Below are 25,300 nucleotides of genomic sequence, written 5' to 3' on the forward strand. Positions count from 1 at the left end.
TCTCAAATTTAGGTAACCTAAACTCTTAATTCATATAGAAATTGATGTAAGAAAAATCATACCACCAATTTTGACATCTTCCTGTTTTATTTTTTAAATGATAGCCTAAATAAACTAGAAATAAAAGTAAACTTCTTTAATTTGCTAGAAAGTATCAAAAGTCTGTATGGCAAGCATCAAACTTCATGGTGAAACACTCACAGCAGCCCCTCGAAGCCAGGACTGGACAAGGGTGCCAGTATCAATGCTCTTATTCACACTGGTCTGAAGGTCCTAGTGGAAGCCAAAAAAAGGGGACAAATGCTGGAAAAGATGAGATAAACCTATCATTATTTGTAGAAGATACTGTGATTTCCTAGACTCCCAGATTCAAGACTCAACTCAAAAACAACAAGAGTTAATGCCGGCATCTGGCGAGACGACTGGTCACAGGGCATCTCCATTTTCCCAGTTTCCAGCATGAATGCTTTAAACACACATTCCCCGCTCAAGATGCCGGTCATAGTAGCCCCTCAAACTACAGACTATGGAGGCAGAAAATGGGTCAAGATTTACAAACTATAAAACCATAATACAAGATATTTTTAAAAACCTTAAAAAAGAGTGACATACCATATTCTTGGATGGAAAGATTCAATATGGGTGCCAATTCTCCCTTTTCATTGTATATGTCTGCAGTTATTATAAAATCTTAGTGTAGAGCGTAAGAGTTGTTTGATAAATAACATCAATAAAAACCTCTTCCTTGACTCCTTACAGCTTCTGGGTAAATTTTTTCTTTTTTTGGGGGGGAGGAGGGGGAACAAATTTGGGTACCTGCAGGCTTATGTATGTGTCAAACAACAAAGAATGAATTTTAGAAAGCAAACATAAAAATACTTGATGTCAAACTTCCAGCCTGGGCAACATGGTGAAACCCCGTCTCTACCAAAAATACAAACAAAAAAATTAGCCAGGCATGGTGGTGTGTGCTGTGATCCCAGCTACTCTGGAGGCTGAGGTGGAGGGCTGCTTGAGACCAGCTGGCGGAGGTTGCAGTGAGCTGAGATGACACCACCGCCCAGGTGAGAGAGTGAGACTCCATCTCAAACAAAAACCTACCACTCTCTTGCCACATACATACATACTTATTTGTGAACAGAGACTCAATTATTTTACATGTATTCAACATTTTAAAATCTTTGAATCAGTATAAAATTTCTAAAATGTTATTGATTAGAAGCAACCAATGTTCATTCAAAGGTTTTAAATTAAATGGCGCATTACAATGGCTCCAGTGGAGAGTGGAGTGGCCACAAACCAAGAACTCCAGGGGTCACTGCAGCTGCCCCCAAAGCCTTCAGGGGAACACAGCCCTGCTAACATACTGATTCTGAACTTCTGGCCTCAAGAACTGTGAGCATAAATTTCTGCTGTTTTTAGCTCCCCTCAGCCTTCCACCCATGCATACGTGGTTCCAGAATGACTATTATTCTCTGGATGTTACTAAAGTGGCTCCATTTCCCTCAATTGTATTAGTGGCAGATTGTTTCTCATGGTTTCTTCACAAGAGAGTGAAAATAAAAACGCATCTCCTGGCCAGGTGTGGTGGCTCACGCCTGTAATTCCAGCACTTTGGGAGGCTGAGGTGGGTGGATCATGAGGTCAAGAGATCTAGACCATCCTGGTCAACAGGGTGAAACCTTGTCTCTACTACAAACACAAAAATTAGCTGGGCGTGGTGGCACATGCCTGTAGTCCCAGCTACTCGGGAGGCTGAGGCAGGAGAATCACTTGAACCCGGGAGGCAGAGGTTGCAGTGAGCCAAGATCACGCCACTGCACTCCAGCTTGGTGACAGAAAGAGACTCCGTCTCAAAAAACAAAAATCATCTTCTGGTTGCTTTAGTGAAGAGACTGGTTTTCTCTTTGTAAAAACGAGGTAACATGCAATTTTAAAGAAATACACTTTACTTTTTAAGTGACACTGTATTTTCTCCCTAGAGAGAATATGTATGTTATTTTTACATATATACTATCTTTCCTGGAACAACAGCAATAATACCATATATAATAGTTCAAAATAAATGTTTAACTTCAAGAAACAGATACATCAAGAAATTACTATTCCCAAAGGATTTTTCAGTCTTAGTAAAGGAATTTCCTTAAAGGCATTTTTGCGTTTAGTTACAGTTCAATTGGAGAAATGAATCTCTGAAACTAGAACTTTATCTGCCATTTCCATCACATGTGGAACTAAGGACAGCACCCCAGGCTCCTAGGGGCAGGATGTTATGCTACTTAGGTCACCGCTGACCTAAACCCCAACAGGCCTGCCTGACTGAGGCCCTCGGGAGCCTCCTGCCACCTGCAGATGTGGCAACACCAGGAAGCAGTAGTGAGGCTCCAGCCACACTGGGTTTGGCCCAGCGCTCAGTAAGGGTTCATCTTCCTTCTCTTCCATCTCTTCCCCTATGTTATCACTAACTATACTATTTTTCTGAAGTCACCTGAAGGTTACAAGTAATTATTCATAACCTCAGAAATTTATATTGACACATGATGGGAAAGCCAGGTGATATGGCTTAGATCTCATGTCAAACTGTATTCCCCAATGTTGGAGGTGGGGCCTGGTGGGAGGTGATTGGATCGTGGGGTCAGATTTCCCCAAAGGTGCTGTTCTAGTGATAGTGAGTTCTCAGGAGATCTGGTTGTTGTTTAAAAGTGTGTAGCACCGGCCGGGCGCGGTGGCTCAAGCCTGTAATCCCAGCACTTTGGGAGGCCAAGACGGGCGGATCACGAGGTCAGGAGATCGAGACCATCCTGGCTAACACGGTAAAACCCCGTCTCTACTAAAAATACAAAAAAATTAGCCGGACGAGGTGGCGGGCGTCTGTAGTCCCAGCTACTCGGGAGGCTGAGGCAGGAGAATGGCGTGAACCCGGGAGGTGGAGCTTGCAGTGAGCTGAGATCCGGCCACTGCACTCCAGCCTGGGGGCAGAGCGAGACTCTGTCTCAAAAAAAAAAAAAAAAAAGTGTGTAGCACCTCCCCACCCCCCTTCCTCCGACTCTGGCCATGTAAGATGTGCTGGTTTCCCCTTCCCCTTCCACCATGATTGTAAGTTGCCCGATGCCTCCCAGCCATGCTTCCTATACAGCCACAGAATCGTGAGCCAATTAAACTGCTTTTCTTTATAAATTATCCAGTCTCAGGTATTTCTTTATAGCAGTGCAAGAATGGACTAATCCACCAGGGATGAATCAAGTGAACAGCATCAATCCTACAGAAGAAAAACACCAAATGCAGGAGAAAGGGAGGTGGGAGTTCCATGCAGAAAAGCCTCCAGACTCAAAGCTTCACTACAACAGGCCAGCATCTCCTGTTCAGCACCAGGACAGGAACTACTGACACACGCAAGTCACCGTTGTTGACAGGCAAAGCTGATGTGCACTTAGGCTTGCAGACAGGTGCTTCCCCTGAAGGGTACTCTGCAAGTCCCTAGGAAACAATGAGTACCAGGCACAGAGGCCACCTGCCCCAGTCAGGGACAGATGTGTCCCTGAAATGAAATCTGAGATGAGACTTCATGGTCACCTAGTCCAAACACCTCTCCAACCATTCTCCATATTCCCTATCATGGGGAACTCATTTCCACACTACAGCCCACTCTGCCTTCGAACGACCCTTGCAAGGGACTCTTTCTGATCACACACATCTACATGGGGTCTAGACTGCTCCCGGGGGCTGTCTGGGATGAGCTGAACGTCTGCTTCATAATGGTCATTTCTTGACCACTCAGGCCAGCAACCTCAAGTCCCTTATGCTTCCCTGCCAGGGGTGTCCAGCCTGGTTAGAGGTGTCCTGAGGACATGCAGCAAGGCTGCTACCACCCTGATTACAGGACCTTCCACGTCTGCCCTGTGACATCACGTCAACCTGTTACATTGATATGGTTCACGTTTGTCTCCACCCAAATCTCATGTCAAATTGTAATCACCACATGTTAGGGGAGGAACCTGGTGAGAGGTGATGGGATGATGGGGGCGGATTTCCCCCATGCTGTTCTCATGACAGTGAGTTCCCACAAGATATGATGGCTTAAAAGTGTGGCATTTCCCCTCTTGCTCTCTCTCTCCTGCCACCACGTAAGATGTGCCTTGCCTCTTCTTCTCCTTCTGCCATGATTATAAGTTTCCTAAGGCCTCCCCAGCCATGCAGAACTGTGAATCAATTAAACCTCTGTTCTTTATAAATTACCCAGAATCAGGTAGGTTGTTTTTTTTTTCCCCTTCTTCTTTGAGACAGAGTTTCGCTCTTGCTGCCCAGGCTGGAGTGCAATGGCACAATCTCAGCTCACCCCAACCTCTGCCTCCTGGGTTCAAGTGACTCTCCTGCCTCAGCCTCCTGAGTAGGTGGGATTACAGGCATGCGCCACCACGCCCAGCTAATTTTGTATTTTTAGTAGAGATAGGGTTTCGCCATGTTGGTCAGGCTGGTCTTGAACTCCCGACCTCAGGTGATCCACCCACCTTGGCCTCCCTAAGTGCTGGATTACAGGTGTGAGCATCACACCTGGCCTCAGGTAGATCTTTATAGCAGTGTGAAAACGGACTGATATGTCCACCCTTCCGGGTCTGATGACACTCTCCAGTGGATTCATCAACACTCAGCTTCTCCATCTGCACATCTGTTACTGCTACAAACACTAACAAGACTGTGGAGGAGGACCCTGACACAGTGTTCGCTGGGCCAAAGGCAAATACCACCATTGCTGCGATTATAGTGTACTGTGGGGAGCTATCCATGCCTACTCAGAAGGTGCTTGGGGCACCTATTTTTTATGAGGTCCTTGGCAAAGGTAGGCAGGGTCCTATGCACTTGGGAGGTTTCAATGACCTAATGCAATACAACTTGACTGCAGCTCATGCTGGCAAGACAGAGACTCAGAAGGTGACACTATGTCGTCAACGGAGACACTCTCGGATTAAGGACCCTTTCACGTGCTTCCCACAAGCAGCCTCTCTGGGAGTCCTGAAACCCTGCCCTGCACAGTGGCCCTTCCCTGGGCTTCAGAGACCTGAGCTCCTATCTCTGCTCCCAGCCTGGGTGGTTGTGGCTTCTCACACCTCGCTCCTCTGTGAGGCCAGAGCAGATCAGCTTCACTCCCCTGAGCCCCAGTGACAAGAGTGAGCCAGGAAGAAAAACTGGTCTCCCGCCTTTTGTTTTTCCTTCTCAAGGTCTTTCCTTCACAGTGTCTGCTGATGACCTGAGATCTCACTGCTTCTCCCCTCCTCTGTACTCTCAATAAACCACCCCGCTTAGGTGCCATGGGACGTGCTCTAGAGCAGTGGTCCCCAATCTTTTTGGCACTAGGGATCGATTTCATGGAAGACAACTTTTCCACAGACCAGGTGAGGCAAGCGGATGGTTTTGGGATGATTCAAGTTCGTAACATTTACTGTACTTTATTTCTAGTATTACCACACTGTAATACAGGATGAAATAATTATACAACTCACCCCAATGCACAATCAGTGGGAGCCCTGAGCTTGCTTTCCTTCAACTAGACGGTCCCATCTGGGGGTGATGGGAGACAGCGACGGATCAGCAGACATTAGACTTTCATGAGAAGTGTACAACCCAGATCCCTCGCACGCGTAGCTCACAACAGGGTTCGTGCTTCTATGAGGATCTAATGTCTCTGCTGATCTGACAGGAGCTGGAGTTCAGGCAGTAATGCAAGCAATGGGGAGTGGCTATAAATACTGACAAAGCTTTACTTGCTCACCGACCACTCACCTCCTGCTGTGCGGCCTGGTTCCTAACAGGCCATGGACTAGTACTGGTCTGTGATCCAAGAGTTGGGGATCCCTGCCCTATAGGGTACCCAGTAACCAGCGGCCCACAGTACAGTACCAACACAGGGACTATTTACTGTCCCTATGCCTATATTTTTTTTCATTTTTTGAGATACGGTCTCACTCTATTGCCCAGGATGGAGTGCGGTGGCATGATCATAGTTCACCACAGCCTCAACCTCCTAGGCTCAAGCGATCCTCCCATCTCAGCCTCCCGAGTAGCTGAAACCACAAGTGCACGCTACCATGGCTGGCTAATTTTTGTATTTTTGTAGAGACAAGGTCTATCTATATTGCCCAGGCTGGTCTCAAACTTCTGGGCTTCAGTAATCCACCTGTCTCAGCCTCCCAAAGTGCTGGGAATACAGGTGTGAGCCACTGAGCCTGGCTGTTTTCTTTTTGGTTTTTTTTTGTTTTTTTGTTTTGAGACGGAGTCTTGCTCTGTCGCCCGGGCTGGAGTGCAGTGGCCGGATCTCAGCTCACTGCAAGCTCCGCCTCCCGGGTTTACGCCATTCTCCTGCCTCAGCCTCCCAAGTAGCTGGGACTACAGGCGCCCGCCACCTCGCCCGGCTAGTTTTTTGTATTTTTTTTTAGTAGAGACGGGGTTTCACCGTGTTAGCCAGGATGGTCTCGATCTCCTGACCTCGTGATCCGCCCGTCTCGGCCTCCCAAAGTGCTGGGATTACAGGCTTGAGCCACCGCGCCCGGCCTGTTTTTTTTTTTTTGAGACAGGGTCTCACTCTGTCACCCAGGCTACGGTGCAGTGGCGCCATCATAGCTCACTGCAGCCTCGAACTCTTGGTCTTAAGTGATCCTCCCCTCGTCAGTCTCTAGAGTGGCTGGAACCACAAGCACATGGCACTAAGCCTAATTTTTTGTAGAGACAAAGTCACCATGTTGCCCACGCTGGTCTCAAACTCCTGGGCTCAAGGGATCCTCCCACCTTAGCCTCCCGAAGTGCTGAAATCACAGGTGTGAGCCACTGCACCTGGCCAGTTTTGTTTTTTAAAAATAACACACAAAAAACTTATTTGGAATCAAAAGCTCGTATAAAACTACAACATCACCTAATGTCATTATCTCATTTTGCAGGTGGGAAACTAAGACTACGGAAGGAACAGGAAACTAAGACGAGGGCAGATCCAGGACTCATTCCGGGTTCTCCCTGGGGCCCAAGTCAAGAACATCCCAGGGAGTGGTGACCTGGACACACTACTGGCCCTCCTGCACGGCCACAGCCCCGAAGAGCCTGTGCTGAAGATGCCCACTTCCTGGAGCAGGTTATTGCCCACTATCCTAGCTTCCCCCAACTCCTGCTCCCTCTACCAGAACAGCAAACTTGTGAAAATCGGCTGGTACACCCACAGATGGCAGAAGGGAATGCAGCTTTCAGCGCCCTCTCTGCTGTGCTGTCCCCACATGGCACAGCTGCAGCCCCTGGGATGCTCCAGGCCTCACGAGATGAAGGCTGCTGAGGTGCTGCTGCAGTGGGAGACTCTGCCCTCCCCACCTGGCATCCAGACCCTGCTCTCACAGTAGTCCAGGCTAAGAAGTCGCTGGTCAGTGACAAGCCACAGCTGGAAAGTCTCTGGTTGCAAAAACAGACAAAAACATGAATTAGGAATACACCCACTTTGAAGAAAACACAAAACAGCAACTGCTCTCTCAAGCCTCACCATGAGGCACAGGACACAGAGGGAGTCTCCCAGGACCAAACTGACCTCCAAGGCCCCTTCTCACCCTGATGTGCTGTGCGTACAGCGGCCAAGGAAGAAGCGCAGAGTCATGGGAGAATCTCAGGGCCACCTGCCCCAAGACAAGCTCAACAGCACAGAATTCCGCATGTGACAAAGTTGGAACTTATTCCACTGAAGCTGATGAAGGTTCAAAAAAAGCCAGCAGGCCAGGCGCCATGGCTCACAAATGTAATCCCAGTACTTTGGGAGGCTGAGAACGCAGAAGAATGGAGTAAGAGAAAACCCGTGAAAATCCAAACAGACCATTTGTAGCTCTAGTCCCTGTGGCTGCAGGAGAGAACAGCAACAGAAAACACAGCCTGTAACTGTGAAATCAATGACACACTTCTCGAGAGCAGTGAGCACATGCTAGTCTCTTCCTTCTTCCCAGTCCCTCACAGCACTGACAAGGAACACTGACAAGGAGCCACGGCTGGCATCCACGTGGCACTCACCATGCCAGGGCAGACATGGAAACAGTGCATGTCTTAGGCTAGAGCCCAGGTTCCATTTTCCTACAGAGAGTCTCCAAAGTGCAACAGATATATAAATCAGTCACTCCTCCTTTACCGCTACTCACACTACTGTCATCTTTAAACCAGGGCCACTCTCAATTCCTTCCTGGCCCAACCCCGCTTTATGAGAGCAGGCAGGCCAGGGGTGAGAAAAAGGGGGCGCCATCTCAAAGCCCTGCTCTGTCTGAGAGGCTTGGGCTACCTGAGCACCCTCCCTTCGGATCCACCTCCAGCAGGTGCTCTCCTTCTTCTATCTTCCACCTCATGAGCCACCTGCCACCTGTGCACGTGTCTGCACTCCCTTCTAGACTACAGATGGACAATGAGCTCTCAACAGCAGAGTGCTCAGTAAATGGCTCCTGGACTTAAAAAATCTCCTACCTGGACAGGGCTTGGTGGCTCACACCTGTAATCCCAACACTTTGGGAGGCTGAGGCAGGCAGACCACCTGAGGTCAGGAGTTCAAGACCAGCCTGACCAACACGGAGAAACCCTGTCACTACTAAAAGTACAAAATTAGCTAGGCGTGGTGGCACATGTAATCCCAGCTACTCGGGAGACTGAGGCAGGAGAATCACTTGAACCCGGGAGGCAGAGGTTAGGGCGAGCCCAGATCTCACCATTGCACTCCAGCCTGGGCAACAAGAGCGAAACTCCATCTCAAAAAACACACACACACACACACACAAAACAAAACCTCCTACCTGGAGTGCAGAGCCTGGGTGACAGCCTGTGTGAGTGATAGCAAGTATGCCCAAGCCAAGGAGAACCTGACCAACTGCTGCCACCACATCTCAGGCACAGGAGGCCTAAGCCATCTGTGATGCCAACAGGTTTCCCATCCCTTCTGGAAAACCAGCAGCTGACACACAGGGGCTACCCACATGCGCCTCTGGGCCTCAGTCGGGAGTTCCTGACTTGCAGCTCAGGACAAAGCTAGTCTCTTGGTGCTGCCTTCAACATGGCCGTGTGAGGGTGTGCGCGGGTGTGGTGGTCCTGGATGGCACTCACCTGCTCGTCGACATAGGCATCGATCCTCTTCTGGCACTCCAGCCACTCCTCGGCGACTCTGCGCAGCTCCTCCTCGGAGCGCTGGTACCTCTGTAGCAAGGTACTGTATGTGTCCTCACTGCAGGTGTCATGTGTGGTGGTTCCTAGCCTAGGAGAGAGAAGGCCTTGTAACGAAGGAAAGAACTCAAAGGCTCTGAAGCAGAGATGAGAAATGTGCTTCCTGCTGCTACTACCTGTTTTGTCAACTCGCCTCCCAACATGGAAAACGGGGTGCCACTCTGCACCACAGCAGGGAGCTGTGAGGGATCAACAGATCCCCATGCAAGGCCACTGGGACAGACTTGTAAAAAGGAGACGCTCGGCTGGGCATGGTGGCTCACGTCTGTAATCCCAGCACTTTAGGAGGCTGAGGTGGGTGGATCACCTGAGGTCAAGAGTTTGAGACCAGCCTGCCCAATATGGCGAAACCCCATCTCTACTAAAAGTACAAAAAGAATTAGCTGGGTGTGGTGGCAGGAATCCATAGTCCCAGCTACTCGGGAGGCTGAGACAGGAGAACTGCTTGAACCCAGGAGGTGGAGGTTGCAGTGAGCGGAGATCACGCCACTGCACTCCAGCCTGGGCGACAGAGCAAAAAAGAGAAGCTCAAAGAAACAATAGCTTCTGAGAAAACAAATGAGCACTGAACAACACGTCTCTAAAGACTATGGCTTAACAATTCAGTTTACCAAATATGGAATTGCAAAATAAAAAAATTAGATAAAAATAAAAATTAAAAATGATAATAAAAAACAAATATGGGGATGCAAAGTTATTTTACTCTTGAAAATACAACTGGCTCAGAGAAAAGAAAAACATTTAATGAGACATAAAATTTAGATCTGGTTTTCAAATAAAGCAAAACAAAATTTGATTTACTTGAAGAAATATAGTTACAATTTTCTGTCTACTATATTACACTGTATTAAGAAAGATGGTGGTCGGGCACAGTGGCTCACACCTGTAATCCCAGCACTTTGGGAGGCCAAGGGGAGCGATCACCTGAGGTCGGGAGTTCAAGACCAGCCTGGCCAACATGGAGAAACCCCGTCTCTACTAAAAATACAACAATTAGCCGGGTGTGGTAGCACATGCCTGTAATCCCAGCTACTCAGGAGGCTGAGACAGGAGAATCGCTTGAACCTGGGAGGTGGAAGCTGTGGTGAACCAAGATTGCGCCACTGCACTCCAGCCTAGCAGACAGGGAGACTCTGCCTCAAAAAAAAAAGACAAAAAAAAAAGAGATAGCAAGATGGAAATGAGAAAATAAACAGGAAACAGAAGACAAACGTGCAGGTGGACAGTGAGAAAAAACACCTCAATTTCTGAAGAGACTGTGAGCAAGATGGCGCTTGGGAGACAGAAGGCTGGGGGCTGGGATTAGGAGGAGGACACATAGAGATGTGGAGACACATGCAGATTATTACCAGAAAAAACTCATGTTCCTAATACCTGAATCTATCAGTGTGAGCCAAAATAAATGAAATAAAGACATCTTGACAAGGATGGCTTAGAATCAAATACAACGTTTATAATATATCAAGAGCGCAAAGACTCTGTGCGGTTAGGGATCAGCACTGTGTATATAAAACACTAGAAGCCACCAAATGAATAACGGCACATCTAGAAGAATCAGCACTTGATCACTAGATATTATTACCAATTTTATAATTATGTCTACCCGTTCACACACACATTCATGTATACATATACATATTTTGAAATGGAAATATGCCCATGGTAACTACAGATATGACTACAGCATGTTTAAAAATACGTGTAGTGGACATGGGGAAAAAATGTATAATACTAAATTATTTATAAAACCTAACTTCATGATTTTCTGTATTTTCGGAATTTTATTTGTAATGACAATCTAATGATTTTATAATAAACAATAAAGCTATGTGGAAATTAGGATCTTTTCATGGGTGAAATGGGCAGGAATGACTCCCTCTTCTCCTCTGACCTATCTCCACCCTCAGGTGAATCGCACCTGGGAACCTCGCAGCTACTGCAGCCATCTGTGCGCTCACCTATTGCAGTCTCTCCAGGGGAGGCAGCAGAGGTTGGGTGTAACTGGACAGTCATTTAGGGAAGCACAAAGGAAAGAAACAACACTGATGCACATGGATTGAGGCTACTTCAGAACATCAAAACTGTTCTCCTAAGGCTGTTTCTGCCCCTCAGGAGACAAAACTCCTTAAGACATGGACTCCAGTGGCGCCGGGCTTCTGCCACACTGCAGCCCGTGAAGTAGTTTTTCTCCCACTTCTCCTCTGCCAGCCTTGCTCTTCTGTGACTGGTTTCCATTCTTCATACAGAATCTAGTTTCTACCCAATTCCATCCTGCCCCTACCTGCTCCACCTGGAACGCTGGGATGCAGCATTATACCCTGTCATGTGTTCCTTGTTCCACTCCTCCTGGAAGTAAGAATGTATCTCTTCCAATTTATAGAATTCAGGTTATGTGGAGCCAAGGGAGAGCAAAGCGGGTGGGGGAGGGGGTTTGTGGATATCTTTGGTGGTGTAATTGGAAAGCAATCTGCAGGCACAGGGCTTCCCCGCAAGCAAAGCTGTGCTAGGATCAAGAGTCACAGGGACTATCCACAGGGTTCAGTTAAATCAATGGCTCAGCAAACAGGTTTCTATCTAAATACTGAGCCTGCAAATACAAGACAGTGGCATGGAAACAGGCTTACTGTAACATTACCAATAATGTGTATGTGAAACGTTATTATTGATAAAGAGAATGAAATAACATTGATTTGGGTAAATTTTATAAGCCTAATTTAACATATATTTAAAGTGAAGCCCACATTGGGCTACTGACACCCACAACAAAGAGAAGCAGGCCTGAGGGATGTGCCCCTGATAGAAACACCCCCCACCTATGCCTCGGCCTGCCAGGGGATCTGAGCAGAGCCGTCCAGAGCCTTCAGATCCCACCAATTCTCAGGCAGGACAGAGGATGGAGGTGGCCAGACTGCTCTGTGAACACGCCTACGCAGGATCAGACCAAGGCACCCCCAGGACAGATGGCCCAGTTCTTTCATAGATACATTTTAAGACAAAAAGGGGTGGGGAGTCAGGGGAAGGAGCCTGCCAATTACAGACTTTCAAAGGCTATGGGGAAAAAAAGAAGGGGGCAATGCAGATGTACTGTTTAATGGGTAGAGTTTCTGTTTTGGGTGAGGAAAAAATTTTAAAGTACATAGTGGTAATGGTTATAAACACTATGAATATAATTAATGTTAATGAACTATACCCTTGAAATAGTTAAAATGGTAAGCTTTATGTTATATATACTTTACCATAATTTTAAAAAAATGTAATATATCAAAAGCCATTGAATTGTACATTTTAAGTGGATGGATTGTACAATACGTAGTTCATGATACAGAAGCTTTAGGGGGTGTTTGTATGTAATCAGTAGCAAAATTTTTATGAATTGTTAAATGTATGGTTTTTTTTTTCTCTCTGTTTTTCTGAGATGGAGTCTCGCTCTGTCTGTTCCCCATGCTGGATGGAGTGCAGTGGCATGATCTCGGCTCACTGCAACCTCCGCTCTCGGGTTCATGCCATTCTCCTGCCTCAGCCTCGCGAGTAGCTGGGACTACAGGTGGATACCACCACGCCTGGTTAATTTTTGTATTTTCAGTAGAGACGGGGTTTCACCGTGTTAGCCAGGATGGTCTCAATCTCCTGACCTCGTGATCTGCCCCACTCAGCCTCCCAAAGTGCTGGAATTACAGGCATGTGCCACCGCGCCCGGCCCTTTTTTTTCGCTTTTTAACAGATGGGGTCTTGCTGTTACCCTATCTGGTCTCCAGCTCCTAGGCTTAAGCAATCCTCCTGCCTCAGCCTCCCAAGTAGCCGAGACTAGAGGCATGAGCCACCACGTGCAGTTTCTGATCTTTTTGTCCTCAACTCTCTTTTACTTAACTGCTTTCTCTAGAGGTAAGGTTATGAAGTGGAAATGGTCAGGACCCCTCGAATAAAATTTGTGAATACAGGAAACAAAGACTGGGTCAATAATCGGAGTTTGGTTTTGTTGTTGTTGTTTTGTTTTCTTCTGTTTTTTTTTTTTTTTTTTGAGATGGAGTCTCGCTCTATCGCCCAGGCTGGAGTGCACTGGCACGATCTCGGCTCACTGCAAGCTCCGCCTCCCGGGTTCACGCCATTCTCCTGCCTCAGCCTCCCAAGTAGCTGGGACTACAGGCACGCGCCACTATACCCGGCTAATTTTTTGTATTTTTAGTAGAGACGGGGTTTGACCATGTCAGCCAGGATGGTCTTGATCTCCTGACCTCGTGATCCACCCGGCTCAGCTGGGATCACAGGGATTACAAAGTGCAGGGATTACAGGTGTGAAGCACTGTGCCCGGCCTAATACACGGATTTTAAGAGAAAAAAGGCAGGTTGGGCGTAGTGGCTCATACTTGTAATCCTAGCACTTTGGGAGGCTGAGGCAGGTGGATCGCTTGAGGTCAGGAGTTCAAGACCAGCCTGGCCAACATGGTGAAACCCCGTCTCTATTAAAAATACAAAAATTAGCCAGGCGTGGTGGTGCAAGCTTGTAATCCCAATCCTGGCTACTTGGGAGGCTGAGGCAGGAGAATCGCTTGAACCTGGGAGGTGGAGGTTGCAGTGAGCTGAGATCGTGCCACTGCACTCCAGTCTTGGTGACACGGCAAGACACTGTCTCAAAAATAAAATAAATAAAATAAAATAGCAATAACTGGTGTAGTCAACAGAACAATTTATTCCCTTCCTTTGTGAAGCTAACAATTTTTTTTTTCCCTGAGAGAGCATCTCACTCTATCGCCCAGGCTAGAGTGCAGTGGCACACTCTCGCCTCACTGCAACCTCTGCCTCTGGGGTTCAAGCAATTCTTCTGCCTCAGCCTTCTACGCAGCCAGGATCACAGGTGTGTGCCACCACACCCGGCTAATTTTGATATTTTTAGTAGAGACGGGGTATTACCATGTTGGCCAGGCTGGTCTCAAACTCCTGACCTCAGGTGATCCGCCCACTTAAGGCCTCCCAAAGTGTTGGAATTACAGGCATGAGCCACCACACTCGGCCCCCTAAGTATATATCAATGTGGTCAAATGCAGATGGCTGCTGTCACGATGTGTCTGTATTATGGGAATGTGCTCACGTGGTAAATAGAACAAAACACCAAAGAACAAAATCACCAAACTGCAGACCTGTGGTAGCTCATGCATGACTCAGTACAGGGAACAGTGTTCTGCTGTTCAATTTTTGTAATTTTTGCTGCTAATTTTTTGTATTTTTAATAGAGACGGGGTTTCACCACATTGGCCAGGCTGGTCTTGACCTCCGCGTTCTGCTGAGTGACATGACATCAGGAGGAACACGCCTCCTAACTGAACGTGGTACCACAGGGCAAACACATGACCCCGAGCAGATACCCCATGAGTGACTGCTGCACCTGCACCCCTTTCTCAGTGAAAGCACAGAACCCAGCCAGCCTCCCAAGCATGAAGAAGCCACATGGAAGCGCTACACCAGGAGACAAAACAACAGAGCCCCAGGTAGCAAGGGAATGTGTAGGAGACACCAAGCTGTATCCAGGGGGCCTTAGGCACCCTCAGACTTGGGCCTCTTCCCTCCTCCATTTCCTCTGCATGTCCAAGAGTCATAGCATGAACCACACCACAGGTGCCCGGCCAAGGATGGGTCTTGTCAAGGAAAAGTGTTATATTTACTGTAGCTTTTCTGTATGAGGAATTTATGGTGTTAAATCTTAGTAGCATTTAAAAGTTTAATTGTATTACTTCTCGGGTTTTGAGTTTTTGGCCCAAACGATCTTTTTCTCGAAGCCCTGTTATTTTTCCTGCAAGAACTTTCATACTTGGTGGTACTCAGGTATACCAGTCAGGAGAAAAGACTGTGCTGTCACACCACAAAGACATATACGGGTTAAGGCCAAATACCTGATTTGTGACACCAGTGCGGGCAAGTTGCTCTGAAGAAGTGGCTCTGAAAAGACCAGATTTTCAAACAGGTGTTTATTATGCAGTTCCCACGTCACTTGGAACTTTTTCAAGTGTTCATTTTCCTAGTTAAGAAAAAGAAAAAGATAAACAGAATATGTAGTGAATTGCTAAAGACTTGAAAATTCCCAGAGGGATTCCCTCCCCGCTCTCCCTCTCCCCACACCACACACACATCCCTCTTCACAGGCCCAGAGCGTTCAGCTTATGATAAGTGCTGTTCCCTGTATGTCCCAAGTCACACAGTGGATCAGAACTCTGACTACAAGGACATGTAGTCAGTCTAGATGGTAAGTTTAGAAGGGCCACAAAGACAGGGGTGACAGGTGTGCACAGAGACAAAGCAGTAACTGCACATGTTTGAGAGTCATTTCTCACAATTATACTTTTAAAATGTAATGAAAGCCCTTACAGTTCAGACAGTTTAGATACATCAAGTCCCTCGATGCCAAAGGATAATAATTTTCTTACCTATTTGGAGAAACCTTCCATTCTAATTAATACACACAATTTCTCCACTTGCAAGACCCTATTAGAGGTAAGGTTTTTTTGTCTTCCTAATAAACATAGACAAACTCATCAATTACTTTAGCCAATACCATGAAAACCTAGAAGTGTCCTAGTCATCATAGAGAGTCATGTCAACAGAGATGTACAGCAAGCCCCCAACACAAGACCACTGAGGTTGATGCCACTATTACCTTTCCTAAATGTAATGGTCACATTTAATAAGTCTTGCTACAACCATGCGTGTGTGAATCCATGCTTCCCTCTGTCAACTACACGGACACTATTTGTGTTCAGATCACGTTACATCTTTGAGTGAATGTTCCTGACTTCAACAATCGCCAGCTCTGGAAGCTGCACTTCATCATGCTTGGCTACTCCACGTCTCCTGAGTCGGGTCACTCACAGGGACTGGGTTTAGAGGTCTGCTCCTGTTTACAATATAGCCAAGCTGAGCTGATGGAGACCTTAGCAAATGAACGACACAAAGATTTCATTGTTATGTCACCTGATAACCCTAGTTGGTATGGGGGCTGAGAGAACAAATTATAATGATTAACTTCTGTTCTTCAAAGTAAACACCTACAAACACATTTGGAGACAGCACACCAGTGATACTGCTAGACCACTGTGTGCTAGCCTTGCTGGTTATAGCTCTGTTTTCATACCTGGAAACACAAGCACTGAGAGATTCAGCAATGAATCTATGCCATCTGCAGAAAACCTCAAACCTTCCATTTTGTTAACATTTCCAACACTTTTCCTCATCGTCTTTTCACCAGTGCCTCCCAGACTGAAACATCATCACTCCTGTTTCACACCAAGCACATCTCAGAGCAAGCACATTCAGTACAGGAAAAATGCATGTGGCAGGAGACTGGGGCCAGGTAACTGATAACCAGCCCCAGCCTGGAACCCACAAATGTGCTCATAATAATGAAGCAGGTGAAGTGCCAAGCCCATGCTGCCCAGGCCCTGTGCCAGGTACGAGGACACAAAGACTACCTCCTGCTAAAGTAGTCCGTTGCTCTCCAGGGGTTCCCGGAGAACAGAACAGTAGGCAGTAACCTGACTTACGATTCAGCTACAGGACAAAGAGTACATGGGAGTGAATGCAGCACCTGGATCAGACCAGGCTGGCAACCAGCTGATGGAGGGGCCTCCTGGAAGAGCTGAGGCTTTGCCTGGCCTCCATTGGAAACCTCTAGGATAGCCACTTCCACCTGCCTGCCTATGAATGGAATCACAAATCTGGCTTTCTGGGCCAGTTGCTAGTGGTCACTGGGTGAAGGGATTTATAAAGATGTTCAGCATTTTTAATAAAATCTAAAATTACACCTCTAGGTGAGGCATGCAAGACAAACAGATTATCAGACTCACTTCACAACCTGAAATCAACTTGGAGTTTACTTAAGTAACACATGCTAACACCTGAGTGTCTAGCATGGCCAGGCACTGTCCTCACCGTTGAATTCAATGCCTCCAGTAAGCTCCCTGTGAATTTGGTACAGCCCTGCCATGCCCTATCGACAGGTGTAGAACCAGCACAGAGGGGCTCAAATAACTGGACCGGGACACGCAGGCATGGGCTTTGCAGGATATGTTGTCACAGCTCCTATGAGAGGTGAGGCCTATGGAAGAACTCCTGAGCTACAGGCAGAAAGGCTTGTCAGTGACCTAAGGGCAGGCTTTGCAGACTGTTCTTGCTTCCCACTACAAAAAAAAGGCTTGGGGGTTTGGAAGAAGGAAGACAAGATGTTTAGAATGTAGTTCCTACAACAGACAGAAATAACAGGATATTTGAGATATTTCTTATTTGTGGATGAAAATTTAGACTTCACTATTATAGCCTTAGCCTCCCGAGTAGCTGGGATTATAGGCGCGTGCCACCATGCCTGGCTAATTTTTTGTATTTTTAGTGGAGACGGGGTTTCATCATGTTGGCCAGGCTGGTCTCTAGCTCCTGACCTCAGACAGAGCAAGACTCCGTCTCAAAAAAAAAAAAAAAAAATTCTTCCTTTTTCCAACTCCGTATCTGTAAAAAGTTGAAATTTTTTCAGTAACTTCAACCAGACAACCTATGACAACAGACGGAATGTAGAAGATGAAGCTCCCACTGCTTCTACAGAGAGATCTGAAGAAGCGTGAGCAACCCACTCTTAAGAAAAATGTTGGTCGGGCGCGGTGGCTCAAGCCTGTAATCCCAGCACTTTGGGAGGCCGAGACGGGTGGATCACAAGGTCAGGAGATCGAGACCATCCTGGCTAACACGGTGAAACCCCGTCTCTACTAAAAAATACAAAAAAATAGCTGGGCGAGGTGGCGGGCGCCTGTAGTCCCAGCTACTCGGGAGGCTGAGGCAGGAGAATGGCGTAAACCCGGGAGGCGGAGCTTGCAGTGAGCTGAGATCCGGCCACTGCACTCCAGCCTGGGCGACAGAGCGAGACTGCGTCTCAAAAAAAAAAGAAATATGTTGGCCGGGCACGGTGGCTCATGCCTGTAATTCTAGCACTTTGGGAGTCCAAGGCAGGCAGATCACCTGAGGTCAGGAGTCCAAGACCAGACTGGCCAACATGGTGAAATCCCGTCTCTACTAAAAAAAAATACAAAAAAATCAGCCAGGTGTGGTGGTGGGCACCTGTAATCCCAGCTACTTGGGAGGCTAAGGCAGGAGAATCACTTGAACCCGGGAGGCAGAGGTTTCAGTGAGCCAAGATCACACCATTGCATTCCAGCCTGGGCAACAATGTTTTATTCTGGAAAACAGTTATTTTTACATGTGTAGTTTATGTTACATTATCTAATGTAAAAGTGTATTGTTTGTTACATTCTCTAATATATGTTAAATACGCAATTTATGTAATCTAACGAGAGCTTACATTTTTAAAATGACAATAAGCATTTAAAAAATTTCTCAGTTTCAATTTCAATACAGCAAGTACTGATACAAGTCTGCATAAAAAAAGCACACTTCGGGGTCCTAAATTTTTAACTATAAAGGAGCCTGAGTCCAAAACTGTTGAGAATTACTGCACTGAGACACTGAATTTATCTTAAGCTGGTGCTTCATAGATCACTGGATGGCAGTGTAATAATGTGGCTATAAATTTGTGAAGATTTTTGGGTTCTGACTGGAATAACCCAACCATAAAAAGAGATTGGCTGGCATTACTCGATAAGAAATTACTGTCAGTCTTCATGGATATGACAATGGAACTGTGGCTACGTAAGATAATGGATGACTATTTTTAGAGACACTTATTGGAATATTCTAAGACAAAAAGGCACATTGTCTGGAACCCATATAAAAATACTGCATCAAAAAGAGGGTGGAAGAGAAAGTGGAAGAAAAAGAAGGCATAATGAAGTCAGAGTGGCAAAATGCTGATTAACTGTGGATCTGGGTAAGGAGTACATAGAGATTCACTGTAGTCTCCACCCAGAATCGAGAATCCTACATTACAACATCTCGCAGACCATTTTCAACGAAGTCCTGTATTTTATGTTTGAGATCACTTTTTCTTTGATGTTCTGTAGCTGTCACTATCCTATATCCAGAGAAGGCTTTTTCAACATCTTATCTGGGAAATCTGATAAGCTTCCTTGCTGAACACTAGTATTTTTCAGTAATTCTGAGAATTTCTCAGCTATCATCTCCACCCTTATTCTGCTTCTCTTTGGGGACTCTGATTACTGGTGGCTAGACATCTTCACTGCATCCTTCAGGTCTCAACCTCTCTTCCGTGGCCCATCTCTTTGTTTCTTTGAGTTACAGTCTATAGAATTCCTGCACTTCCTTCTTGCAACTCACCAGTTCTCTTTTCGGCTGTTTATTGTTTCGTCTATTCATTAAGCTTTTCCAGAAAATTATGTTTTTGTTTCTAGTTTTAGTTTTTTCAAATCTGAATGATCATTCTTTAGAGTATTAATCATTAACTCCCAATTTCAAACTTTTACAAAGTTTCTTTAAGCACAGTTAACATAGTTACTCTATATTCTTTTTTGAACATTTAAATGTCTTTGCTATGTGATTCTGTCTATTGCTTCTGCTGGCTTTCAAATGTGTTGTCATGAACCTTGTGTTTTATGACTTTTTTTACTGTGAGCTGCTCATTTGGGGGGATTTTATCTATTTGACTTCTCTGAGGTCAGATTGAAGACTTCCGGAGGTGATCTGCATGCTGCCTGACTTTACCAGCAATCTTGGACCACTGTAAAGTAACTTCCAGGCTTGGGCTGTTTCATACTACACCAACATTTATTCAGACTCCAGCTCATGTGGCAGCTGGTTGATAGCTACCAAGTCTCTGGGAAGTTATAGTCCCTGCACCCCCACCCCGAGGACATGAGAGCTGCAGATCCCTGCTGTCCCTTTCGGTGCCCGGAGTTTCCACTTCAACCTTACTGAGGGTGTCGTCACTTACAGTCCCGGCATTATGTGCAGACCCCATCCTGGGCTAGGTTGTATCTTGTCTCCCAGGATCAGAAGAAATCCCCACAGCAAATGCTGACTTTCAAGCCCATATATATTTCTCAGGATTCCAACTTTCAACTGGTTTTTCACCACTACGACTTATTCCCTTTCATGCCATCTCAGTTATACACTTTAAAACATTTCATCTTTGTTTTGAGAGAGAGTTTTGCTCTTGTTGCCCAGGCTGGAGTGCAGTGGCACAATCTCGGCTCACTGCAACCTCCACCTCCCAGGTTCAAGCGATTCTCCTGCCTCAGCCTCCCGAGTAGCTGGGATTATAGGCGCGTGCCACCATGCCTGGCCAATTTTTTGTATTTTTAGTGGAGACGGGGTTTCATCATGTTGGCCAGGCTGGTCTCTAGCTCCTGACCTCAGGTGATCCAACCACCTCAGCCTCCCAAAATACTGGGATTACAGCCGTAAGCTACCACGCCCGGCTTATTTCTTAATTATCTAGTAAATTCAGTTGTTTCCCTTGGAGGAAGGAATAGTTAAGGCTATCTAGTCTGCTGAACCCCTAGAAATCAATGTGGATATTTCTATGTGGAAAGGAAGTGAAAAAAGACACTGATCAAACAGCTTCAGAGTATGTGCATTTTTTTCAAGCCACAAGGAATTCTTTTTCTTTTTTTCTTTTGTTTTGTTTTGTTGTGTGTGTGAGACAGTCTCGCTCTGTCACCCCAACTGGAGTGCAGTGGCACGATCTTGGCTCAATGCAACCTCTGCCTCCCTGGTTCAAGCGATTCTCCTGCCTCAACCTCCCAAGTAGCTGGGACTACAGGTGCCCGCCACCATGCCAGGCTAATTTTTGTATTTTTAGTAGAGATGGGGTTTCATCATATTGGCCAGGCTGGTCTCGAACTCCTGACCTCAGGTGATCTGCCCGCTTCGGACTCCCAAAGTGCTGGGATTACAGGTGTGAGCCACTGCACCCAGCCTCAAGCCACAAGAAATTATTTCTATGTAAACTGCTAGGAATTTGCTCTAATAATCAAATTAATTTTTGTCAGCTTCATAAAACAGTATCCTATGGTAACTATCTGAGGAGGCACAGACCTCCCCAGCACTTTCTGGAGAGCAGCAGCAGCTCTCTTTATTACCAGAGTCTCTCTGGGCACCAGGTTTAGGTGGGCTGGACAGCATCCTTCTTAACCTGAGCCAATGTTCTTGTAAAAGACAGAGGAGGGGCTCTAGATTTGAACCTCTGAAGGGTGGGCAGACTCTCAGGTGGAGATGGGGAGGCAGTGCTGCGAGAGATGCCAGAGGAAGGAAGAGGTACCAGAAGGAAGCCTGGTGGCACTACCCAGTGGACTCAGACCTTGAAACAGGATAACCGGCCCCCCACCCCGCCCCTACCCCTCACCCTACCCATTCACCTCGCTGCCTCTTCTCAGAATAGATACCTCCCCATGGCTTGGTGCAGTGAAGCTTGAGGAAGTCTGTGAACCCCCTGAAATGACTTACAATTATATGTATGTAATTTTTTTTCTTTTTGAGATAGGATCTCACTCTCTTGCCCAGGCTAGAGTGCACTGGCTCACCACAGCCTCAACCCTGAGCTCAAATGATCCTCTTGCCTCACAGCCCCTTGAGTAGCACGTGTCATCACGCCTGGTTAATTTAATTTTAAATTTTTTTGGTATAGATGGGGTCTCCCCACGTTGCCCAGGTTGGTCTCAAGTTCCTGGGCTCAAGCGATCCTCCCACTTTTGGCTTCCCAAAATCCGAGGATTACAGGTATGAGCCACCATGCCCAGGCTATATGTAAATTTTTCCAAGAGGGTCCATCAACTTGAGAATCAGATAAAGACCAATGCCAATGCTTACTATATTTGTTTCAAAATGTAGTTTTACCACTAAGAAAGCACCCAAAACTAGATGCTCAGCCCTCTCACCATGTGATGCCCTGTACCACCTCTGGACTCTTCAGAGTCCAAGTCCCCACCTGCAAGAAGGCTCTCACCAGATGTGGCCCCTCAAATTTGGACTTCTCAGCCTTCTTAACCATAAGAAATAAATTCCTTTCTTTATTTAAAGAAAGAAAGCACTTAAAACTAGCACCCAAATACACATAAGTATTATTTAATAATAAAGTTTAAGTGATGAAGAAAAACTCCACAGACGAACAGTAACAGTCAAGGAAGCTTTGAGGGCTTATCTCTGGAACGCATGGTCTCCTTCCAAACCACGGGGGCACTGAGGCTGTTGAGAATGACCGCAGCCTACCCGTAACCGTATTTCTATACCATGCTCCTTCCACCCAATATGGTGATTCCTCTTTTGAGGGGGCCAGACCCATGTGTGTGTCTCTTTCGTTAGGACTGCCAGATCCCCACTGGCAAGGATGGGGACAGGGCCTGTCTTGAGACTGCAAGCAGATCCTTAACTCAGTGCTGGCTTATTGGGTGAATGCATGCATGCATGCATGAATGAATGAATGCCACTGGGCTGTAAACAAGCTGTTCTCTACAGCCTTCACGCTCTTCATGGGCATTTCACCTAATAACAGCTCTGTCTACAGCAACAAAAGAATGAACAACCTAAGTAGGACACTGGAGATTTTTCTGTCTCCTTATAAAGGCACACACAGGTGCTCCCCTCAAACTGCCCCATGCCTCGTTCCCTGGGCCTCACGGTCCTCCAAACGGTACTTCCATGAGGTGACACCTGGTTATCAATCCACCCAATGCTCTTATCCAGTGGCAAAGTCCAGAGGAAAGACAAACAGGAGAGGAAACAGGTCCTCTCCCACAGAGGAGAGGGGCCTATGACAGTGTGTGGGGGTGTGACAGCGAGGTCGGCATACAAGCATGAGAAGCTTCCTCTTGCCACATGCTTCTCTTCGGTTCATCGAAACAGAAAGAAAAACACACGTTTTCTCTCTTACCAGAGTGCCAAGGAAGGTGCTGATGGAGCGTGCAGCCTGGCAGAGGGCGCCGTACTCCTCAAGCAGGAGGGAGATGAACTGGTGTGCTTGCGGTGGACCCTGCAGGCCAGATGGTGCCTTCACCTTGGCCGCAGCTGACAGCTGCCGGAGCAGGCGGACCTTCATCTCCAGCACGTACTCTCGAGCTTGCTGTTCCAGACGCTGGTACAGCTGGTAGGGGTCCCTCTCGCAGAGCCTGCACAGAGAAGAGGGTCACCAGGGCCTGCCTACCAGGGCCCGTGGGTGCTGTGATGTCAGTGAGCATCTTTTCTGAAGCCCTTCAACAGGTGACCACCTCTGGATGATCACACAGTCATCCTCCTCATAACCACCTGTGAGAGGCACAATCACCCCACCTAACGGATGGAGAATCCGCGGCACAGAGTGTCACCAGTGAGCTAACAGGAAAAGTGACATTTATTGAGCTTCCTCTGTACGGCACAGTTCATGCACATGCACTAATTCGGCTTGCTGCGTGTAGGTTCAGTGCCTGCTTTGCAGATGGGACATTCTGGCCCACACAGGTTAGGTGAGTTGCATGAACTCACACAGCTGGAAGAGCACGCTACCACCTCTCAGCAGCTGGCCACAGACGAACATGCGCAGACACGAGGCTGGGGACAACTAACTCCTTTAAAGGCTTATATGTTAACAAGTAAAAAGCACTGATCCCAGTAGAGGTGCCACCTGGCTGCAGATCTGGGGCAGCCTGCTCTTTCCTTCTTTCTACAGGCTCAGTGTACAATCCAAACGGGTTTGTAATAGGCTTATCAAAAGAGGAAACTTTAGACACAGTTTATCCTTTTTTAAAAATTATCCCACCAAAAAAGCAATAAAGGTGTGTAAAATAAAATTTGTAGGCTGAAGGCTGGGCGCAGAGACTCACACCTATAATCCCAGTACTTCAGGAGGCCGAGGAGGGCGGATCATGAGGTCAGGAGATGAAGACCATCCTGGCCAATACAGTGAAATCCTGTCTCTACTGAAAAAAAACAAAACAAAACAAAACAAAAAAAACCCAAAAAATTAGCCGGGCGTGGTGGCGCGCACCTGTAGTCCCAGTTACTCGGGAAGCTGAGGCAGGAGAATGGTGTGAACCCAGGAGGCGGAGCTTGCAGTGAGCCGACATAGCTAGCACCACTGCACTCCAGCCTGGGCAACAGAATGAGACTCTGTCTCAAAAAAAAAAAAAAAAAATTTGTAGGCTGAAGAGTAGGAAAAAAATAATACATGTCCCATGACTAAGCCACAAATGCAATGGACATTTTCATGAATTTCCCTCCAAACTTTGGGATAATCGGTTTTTTTTATTGACACAAATACGTGTATGATAATCCACATCTTAAAACTTATTCTACAGTACTGGCATTGCTATGGTTAAATTTAATTGTATTTTAATCCAGGAGCCTCTAGATGGAAACCTAAAACCACTGATGTAATAACAAAACTTCACCCGCAACCCATCACCAGGATAAACCAGTTTGAGTTCATCACTCTAATAAAAATGAGTTGTAAAATGTATTAAAACTACAGCTCCTGGATTTTACATAGTAAATCCTTTCACCTTCTACATACCATATTATGTCAAAAGAAAAGAAAGTTGTCACCTGTTCTATTTTTAAATTGCCATACTACCTAGCTAGGCTGTAAAAGACAAGTGCCAAGTAAAATCTTGCAATGGAACATGTGAAGTCTTATGGAAAATGTGGATTAAAAAATAGCGTAGATGGATGGGATTCCTATTATGGTTAGTACATTTCAGATAGACATTAATTTTTTTGAGTATGACAACTGTAATTTCAACTACTAGTATAAAAAACTGTCCTCTGAAACAGAGTGCATTTCATCTGCTAGAAGAAAGCCACAGAAGAGTCAAATTTTGGCAGAGACAACCAAACTCAGAAGCGGACTGGACATCCACGTCACTGTTCTCTAAGCATGTCGGACTTACATCCCTTTTATTTATTTATTTTATTTTTTGGGGTCTATTTCTGTATTTTATAAATTTAAGGAAATAACCACGTGATAATTTCGCAAACAGATTTTTTTTAAGTTATATAAAAAGGAGGCATGCCGGGCGCGGTGGCTCACGCCTGTAATCCCAGCACTCTGGGAGGCTGAGGCGGGTAGATCACAAGGTCAGGAGATCAAGATCATCCTGGCTAACACGGTGAAACCCCGTCTCTACTAAAAATACAAAAAATTAGCTGGGCGTGGTGGCAGGCGCCTGTA

The 25,300-nt window shown here is 46.4% G+C and overlaps 1 protein-coding gene across 5 annotated transcripts in view; it reads right to left on the bottom strand.

Annotated features, from left to right (window-relative positions):
- The window catches only part of FAM193A (family with sequence similarity 193, member A), a 150,766-nt gene that overhangs the window by 86,324 nt on the left and 39,142 nt on the right, over positions 1-25,300 (bottom strand). For 3 of the 5 annotated variants that reach the window (XM_011936753.1, XM_011936751.1, XM_011936752.1), the window contains 3 exons: positions 23,030-23,264; positions 15,102-15,226; positions 9,100-9,247 (listed from right to left, as the gene is read on the bottom strand). In XM_011936753.1, the coding sequence (XP_011792143.1) occupies positions 9,100-9,247; positions 15,102-15,226; positions 23,030-23,264 (508 nt within the window). Of the gene's footprint in view, positions 1-201; positions 274-9,099; positions 9,248-15,101; positions 15,227-23,029; positions 23,265-25,300 lie in introns of all 5 variants that reach the window. The other 2 variants (XM_011936749.1, XM_011936750.1) reach the window with 1 other exon arrangement.

This window comes from Colobus angolensis, unplaced genomic scaffold (assembly GCF_000951035.1).
Source record: "Colobus angolensis palliatus isolate OR3802 unplaced genomic scaffold, Cang.pa_1.0 Scaffold157, whole genome shotgun sequence".
In the NCBI taxonomy this organism is placed as follows: Eukaryota; Metazoa; Chordata; class Mammalia; order Primates; family Cercopithecidae; genus Colobus; species Colobus angolensis.